This window comes from Grammomys surdaster, unplaced genomic scaffold, assembly GCF_004785775.1.
Source record: "Grammomys surdaster isolate TR1022 unplaced genomic scaffold, NIH_TR_1.0 126298, whole genome shotgun sequence".
Classification (NCBI taxonomy): Eukaryota; Metazoa; Chordata; class Mammalia; order Rodentia; family Muridae; genus Grammomys; species Grammomys surdaster.
This window is the reverse complement of record NW_021621098.1, coordinates 5,606,368-5,614,214: the sequence shown is the minus strand read 5'-3', so window position 1 is coordinate 5,614,214 and position 7,847 is coordinate 5,606,368. Positions and strand designations below refer to the sequence as shown.

Here is a 7,847-nt window from a genome sequence, read left to right as displayed (position 1 = left end):
TCTCTCTCTCTCTCTCTCTCTCTCTCTCTCTCTCTCTCTCTCTCTCTCTCTCCTTTCTTTTTTCCTGAGTGTCTATAGGTATAACTCTAGAGGCATTGTTAGAACTAAAGCAAACAGCAGTAACTGCTGGGTCATTCTTGTTAAATGAAGAGAGATGCTACTTAGGCAGCATGCCACGGGCTGCTCCCCAATGTGGTAATTTGTACATGTGGGTGAAAGGAAATGATGTTGTGTGGAAAAGGCTAGACAAACCCATATGCAATTTTGTGGTTTATTTTGAATGTAATCTTCAGGACAGGCAAATGTATAGACAGCCAGTTGATTCTATGGCAGCAGTATTCTACCCTGCTGTTTGTGTGTGTGTGTGGTGCCAGGGAATGCATAGGTACACAGATGGTTGTGGAGCCAGGGGTTGGTGTTGGCTGTCTGCCTCAATTACTTACCACCTGTTTTGAAACAGGGTCTCTCACTGAACCTGGAGCTCAAAGACTGAGCTAGGCTGGCCAGCCCGTGAGTTCCCAGGCTCCTCTGGTGCACACCTCCCTAGTACTTGGGTTACAGGCTTGGCTGGCCATACCTGGCTTGTACACAGTTCTGCTGATTGAACTCAGATCCTTCTGGTTATGTGACAAGCACTTTATTGAGTCAGCCAAGTCCCAGGTTGCTTCTCTTCTGCCTCTCTTACACCCCTAGTGATTCAGGGTGAAGCGGTTTGCAGATAGTATGTAAAGGATGGCATTGTTCTTTTAATTATCATCAAACCCTGAACAGAGTCCTCAGAACTGCAGCTTGAAGGCCGGCCGGGGGTGTCTCTCAACAGTGAGGTGTGTGTGTGATATCCTAGGCTCTGTCCCCTCTAATGCACAGAAAAACCCATCAATGCCTTTTTGCAGAGGCATACAAGCTGACCTAAATTCAGGGACCCAGGGAAGCCAGAACAGTCTGGAAAAAGAAGATCAAAGTTGGAAGACTTTCTGCAGAGTAATCAAGATGGTGTGGCACTGATGTAAGAGTCAACATAAGGATTAATGAGAAAGAAGCCTCCCCTTTATGGTTGGTTGACTTTTGACAAGGGCACCAAGACCAATCAATGACCAAACAAACAAAAAATGACTTCAGAAGTTGGTGCTACAACCACCGAACACACATGTGAAAGAATTTCTCTGGAAAGCTGTTTTATTTCCTACATAAAATTCACTGACAAAGGGGCAGTTCTAAATGTAGAATCTAAAATTGCACACCTCTTGGCTTAGGCAGTGGTTTATATATGACACCAAAAATACAGAGACAAAAAAAAAAAATCATAGGTGGATTGATTTACAGCCCAGTGAAACACTAGTGTCATAAACACTGAGAGAGCGAAGTGACAGCCTAGACTAGGGGAAGGACTTTGTAAATTACATGTTCAAAGGAGGACTGTGTCTGGAAACAGTGTTAAAATTCAGAATAAATGGATAGATTGCCCAGTTTGAAATTGGCATCAGTTACTATGAGACGCAGAACTTCTCCTTGGAGTATATTCACCCAAGAGAGGTCGGCAGTGTTGGCTGATGTCAGTGGCCTGGCCTCTTAAGACAGGTCGGCAGTGTTGGCTGGTGTCAGTGGCCCGGCCTCTTAAGAGAGGTCGGCAGTGTTGGCTGATGTCAGTGGCCCGGCCTCTTAAGAGAGGTCGGCAGTGTTGGCTGGTGTCAGTGGCCCAGCCTCTTAAGGTCTTATGGGCTTTGGCATAGCCTCCATGTTGACCTACAGATGACCTATAGTGAATATTTGTCAAGATGCAAAGGGCAGATAAGCCTACGAAAAGATACTTGCTGTTGAAAGTCATTTAAAACTGTCCATCAAATCCAGTGGGAGGTAGGGCCTCACACCCACCTGGCAGTGTGTAGTGACACTGCACAAAACAGCAAGAAGCAAACAAACAGCCCGGTGTGGCTGTGGAGGTGTAGAACCCTCATCCATTGCTGGGGGTAATGCGAAGTGGAACAGGTGCTCTGTAAAGCTCCTAAACATGTCTTCAAAGTATAAAGCAGTTCTTTGAAAATACTCAAGAGAAAGGAAAACATAAATTCCATATTATTTATTATCCTTAATAGTAAAAAAGTAGGCAAAGCCAGTGTCTGTCAGCAGGAGAAAGAAAAAGCACGTGGTGTCTCCATCCTGTGGGCTGTAATCCAGCACTAGAAAGGATGTCGCATGCAGGGGTCGGGACGTGCTGCCAGCAGTCCATGCTGGTCCAGGGAGTGCACAGTTACAAGACCACCGAGGGTGTGCAGTTGCTGATGATATTCAAGATGAAGATGAGGACACTGCTCTACATTGAGGTGCTGGTGTTGTGCAACTGTGAGTTTATAAAGGTCCTTAGCCAGATACCTAATGGCATCCTCCACGCACCCTTATAGCCAGGGGCCACTTTGAGGTCACTGTTCTGATTATGCCCTTGGTCCTTTTCTTTCAGGCCCGTCTCTGTTCACAGTTGGTCATTTGAGTCTCCATTCTCTGTCTTACTTTCTCATCTTGAATCCCGGTCTTCTTAACGCCTCAGCTTCGTTCATAAACCAGCATAGTCACCATTTCTTCGAATCCTGAGTTAATTCTTGGCACTCTCCTGCCAATTATTTTTAATTCTTTGATGTCATCTTTAACATGACACAGTTTCTTTTTCAATTTTCTACTTTTTCTCCATCATGCCAAAAAAAAAAAAGCATTCTGATGTAGAGAGAGTGTTGACTGGGATCGTCTCTACAAGGGCTTGTGGGCTGGGAGTTTAGCTCAGTGGACAGTGCCTGGCCAGAATGCCTAGGTCTAGGTTCAACACCTAGCATTCCTCCACCTTTTGGCCTTGCCTAGATTTTTAAAGTGCCATTATTATTATTATTATTATTATTATTATTATTATTATTATTTGTGTACATGAGTGTGCTGTGTGAGATTGTTTGTGTAAGTGTGTGTTCTCACACCTGCTATAACATGCATGTGGTGTCAGAGCATACATACCCGTGTAGGCTTGGTTCTCTTCTTCCATTATTATACAGGATCAAACTAAGGTTAGCTGCCAAGGCAAGTGCTTTTACTCGCTGAGCCTTTTGGCTAGCTCTTGGCCTGCATCTGTGATCCCATGTGCTTATCTATGTAAAGAAGACTGTGCCTGCTACCCAGCAAATGCCAGCCTTCAGTACCGTCACACAAGCAAGAAAAAGTGTTGAGTGTGTGGTGTTGCATTTGTTAGTGTCCCTCTTCCACTTGAGTTGAGTTGTGAGTCCCAGGAGGAAGCACTCTCTGTCACACATTTCCCAAATCACATGCTTGACTGTTGAGAGAACAAGGGAATTCTGTACATGATGCCCACTTTGGCTCCACTTCTGTTAGTGGAGGATTTGGTGATTTCTTTTCAAGGGGCTTTATACTGACTGGGTAGAGACTGAAGAACTGACTGCTTTAGCTGTTATCCAGAGAAGTTCAGGTGTTTAGTACCTTTGATGTCATAGACCTGCTGATGGATGTCATGAAGAACCGTCCCGTCCACACAAAACAGTATGAATGGCAGTGCCAACAGTGCAAACAGTGTGGCAGGGCCAATCATGACAGGAACTCAAAGGACAGAGACATAGTGGGTGGCCAGTCACCACGAGGTTGGGGAGGGAGCAGCTAGTGCCCTGGTTTGAGGAGAGGACCCTGAGTGAGGGGAGCTTGGAGACTGAGGTTGATAGTGTTGGCCATTTCAGGGGTTCAGTCTCTTATGTCCATATGCACAGAAAATCTACATACACTGTGGCTCAAGAAAGCTTACTTTGCAGGTAATCAGATCAGAATTTAAATGCTAGCTACTTGACTAAGTTGTTTGAAAATGCACCAATGCGTGCCCATCCTGGAGAGGCTTAGGAAACATCAAGAGCAGCTACAGTGTGGTGTGAGTGCTATTCCTTGGCTTCCGTCTTTCTTTCTCGATGCCAGAGTCTTATTTCCACTGTGTTAGCTAGGTCTAGACCCAGTTGCTGCCTGGGTGCCATTCTGTCCTCTGGAGGCCAGTTTAGCTTTGCACTGAACATGAAACTGGGGACAGCTTGGTTGCAGTGGCCCACTCAGAAATATCCTGTGTGAGTGCCCCATGTCCTTAACTAGGCACCGAGGGACGCATGAAGCAGAGTCCACAATGCTATGGTTCCTGCGCAAACAAATAAGGAGTGAGGAGAGGGTGCTGGAAAAGAACTGCTGCTCTCAAGGGAACAATTGGAGACAAGCATAAAAAATGTCTGAGGGCCTACACTCACCTGTACCCTCACTTGCACAGTTGTTTGCACCCTCACCTGCACACTCACTTGCACACATGCATCATGAAAGGTTTTGTCACAGAGTTGGTGTCTTGCATTCTTACTGTTGTGTGATCCCGCCACAGGAGCTTTGTTTTGTCACATGGTCTTGAGGTCCCCTCCCACACAGGCTGCATCCTTTAAGCACAGGAAGAATGACTAAGTGAAAAGTCTCTTTGTGGCTTCCTGCCAGCTTCACTGAGGATTTGAAGGTCATAGCTTGAGTCCTTCTGACAACAAAATGGTGTGTCACACGAGGGCAGTTATCTGTCAGGCTGAATATTTGTGAATGAACCATTGAGCCCACAGACTTCCTGAGTCACAGTCTGTCCTGCAGATCACCTCTGGTGCGTCGCAGCCTCAGTGACCCTGAGGGCTTCTGCAGACCTTTTCCAGGACCCTTCTTGTTGTCCCTGCCTGGCTGCCTTGTAAGGAAGAGAGTTGGGAGGCAAGAGAAGCAGCAAACAGAACAGGCACAGAAGAGAAGGCCTGGGCAGTAGCGGGGAAGGGGTGAGCAGGTATGGTGCCTCAGTCCAGCTGGAGCAAGGAAGGAATGTGTAGAAGCACCACCCACAGAGCAAGCTGTGTGGTCTCCCAGGGAGGGGGGAGGGGAGGAGCTTTTGTTTTAGATTCTTGGTACAGAAAGGCTGTTAATGCCTATTTAATGAGTCTGGACCTTTTCTGACTCTTTGATGCTTTTTGAGAGTTCTTATCAAATTCTTATAGCCTGAGGTTAGCAAACATAGAAAGAAATTTTTAATGGAAAGAAAAATCAGATGGACAGTGGTTCCTTCTATAGGAGGCATGTGTTCCAAGACCTTCGGTGACCGCTGAAACCACAGAGAGAGCTGAACGCTAGATCTGCATTTTTCCTATACATACTTACTCAGGCCACAATTTAATGTATACATTAGGCAAAGAACAAAAGTAAACCAGAGTAGAGTCAGCCATATACTGTTGTAAAAATGACAATAATGTAGTGTTGCTGAACCCAAATAACTCTGCTCAAATCACCCCAACATTCTGAGTTCACCCCGGACCCAGACCTGCAGCCCTCTCAGGCTGAATTCCCCAGCATCTACAAGATGGCTGTGTTCTCTGTCTGGCACCTCTCAGGCGTGGCCTGTACTCCTTTCTCGGCATGGCAGCTGTCTCTCTTCCTGCTCCTTCCTCAGTCTATTGCCCAGGAATCCTAAAGTCTCACCTCTGTTTCTCTGCCCAGCCATTGGCCACCGGCAACTTTATTTACCAATCAAAAGCACCCAGCCTCTTCTGTGTGCACCTGCAGAGTCTCATGCAATTTTGAGGCCAAATTAACATAGTACATGCAGCATTAGACCAAATCCACAGCAATGTGGTCTCTTGTACCTCTCAAAGTGTCTTCCCATGCTGTATTCTATTTTTAGACAGCAGTTGACCACAAGCAACTGGGACCATAGAAAGTGGAACTGCAGATTTGGTGAGGGGAGTGATGGTTATCTCTCTGCTGGTAAAATGAGCCAGTTCAAGCCGGATTAGATTATACCAAGGCGGGTTTATTGGGAAGCTGCTCCTGGGTGGGCAAGTTCACTGACCTCAAGGAAGGAAACCAAGGAAGTTGTCATGGGGGTGGGGATAGAAAGAGAGAAAAGGCAGGAGAGCTAAGAAGAGAAGGAAAAGGAGAGAGAGAAAGGGAGAGAGGGAGAGGGAGAGAGGGAGAGAGGGAGAGAGGGAGAGAGGGAGAGGGAGAGAGAGAGAGAGAGAGAGAGAGAGAGAGAGAGAGAATGAATTTGTGCAAGCATGACCAAGTGTCTGGATTATATAGGGGAGGAGCCTCTGTGGGAAAGGCAGCCCAGCCCCTCAGCTGGAAAATTCAAGGTTGCGGGCAGTGTATGACAGGGTAAGGACTGAGGGATGCTGGAAGAACCAGTGGCCAGATCTGTTTGATATGTAAAATATTCACATACCACCACCCTGTCCTTGAGTCCAAAGCAGGGAGATCTCTAGAACCATAACTAAACAAAACTGGCATCTGGGAGCTGGTGGGTTTGGCACAGCAGTGGGCAGATGCACACATTATGGAGTCTAGAGCCTCAGAGAGTTCTGAGTATTGAGAGACCGAGACCAAATGACCAGAAGCAAATGAACACCTGTGTTCAGTTTAGAATCCAACCATCCATCGTCCAGTAGAACAGAGGGACCAGATAGGGCAAGGGTTGATGGTAGTGCCTTCAATGGTTATTCCTACTGGACCACAACTGGATATTAACCAGAAGACAGAGTATAGTCCTTGTTTCTATTGAATGTGCTGGTTACAAGGAACTAGACTGGTGGACAATTGTCATACAACAAAGTCTGCATACATGCATGCAGAGAGACTAGTGTGGGGAACATGGGGTGAGATGATCCCTTTCTGGAAAAGTCACTGCCTAAGCTGGGCTTTGAGGTGTACACCTGCAGTCTCAGCTACTAGGGAAGGGCAGCTGGAGTCAGGATTATGGGATTGAAGCCAGTGTGGACCGCACAGTGGGACTGCCTAAATTAGGGTTTCTTTTGCTGTTGAAGAGACACCATGACTATGGCAGCTCTTGTAAAAGAAAACATTTAATTGGGGTTGGCTTACAGTTCAGAGTCCATTGTTATCCTAGCAGGAAGCATGGCAGCAGGCAGGCAGACAAGGTGCTGAAGGAGCTGAGAGTTCTACATCTGGATCCACAGGCAGCAGAAGGAGAGAGCCACTGGGCCCACCCTGTAGTGTCATACTTCCTCCACCAAGGCCACACCTCCACTAATGCCATCCCTATGAGTCTCTGGGGGCCATTTTCATTCAAACCACCACAGGGACCCTGTATCCCAAAACAAGAAAAGAAAAAGGGACTGATGGAGGACTAAGGCACTGGTGCCCAAGCCTGCAGACTTGACTTCCTCATGGTGGAAGGTGAGAAGCAACTTCCATAGATTGTCCTCTGACCTCCACATGTGTGCTGCCTGTGTCATGTATGTACACACACACAAAAGAAGTAGAAAACAGGTTTTTTTAAACTTTATCTTATTTTAAAGACATTTATTTTATGTATATGAGTACACTGTAGCGGTCTTCAGACACACCAGAAGAGGGCATCAGATCCCAATACAGATGGTTGTGAGCCACCATGGGGTTGCTAGGAATTGAACTCAGGACCTCTGGAAGAGCAGTCAATGTTCTTAACCACTGAGCCATCTCTTCAGCCCTAGAAAACAATTTTACAAAGGAGTTAATGTTCTGAGGTTAATTTCATGTAAAGCAAAGTGGCATGTTTTCTCAGCAACCCTTAAACAGCTTGCATGCTCTGGAAAAGCTAGTTGTGATTTACGATGGTGACACTGATGGCAGGTCATAGCCAGTCACCCTGCTTTTCTTTCTCTCCTTAGTGTCAAATCAACAGTGCCTTGACTTCCTTTCACACTGCTCTGGAGCTGGCTGTAGACCAGAGGGAGATCCAGCATGTCTGTCTGTATGAAATCGGTAAGTATAAGAATCCAGCATGTCTGTCTGTATGAAATCGGTAAGTATGAGAATCC

At 46.4% G+C, this 7,847-nt stretch overlaps 1 protein-coding gene across 2 annotated transcripts in view; it reads left to right on the top strand.

Moving 5' to 3' along the window:
• Positions 1–7,847, top strand: part of Ttc39c (tetratricopeptide repeat domain 39C) — an 82,539-nt gene that overhangs the window by 57,373 nt on the left and 17,319 nt on the right. For both annotated transcript variants that reach the window (XM_028759491.1, XM_028759492.1), the window contains one exon: positions 7,698–7,791. In XM_028759491.1, coding sequence (XP_028615324.1) covers positions 7,698–7,791 — 94 coding nt within the window. The remainder of the gene's footprint in view (positions 1–7,697; positions 7,792–7,847) is intronic.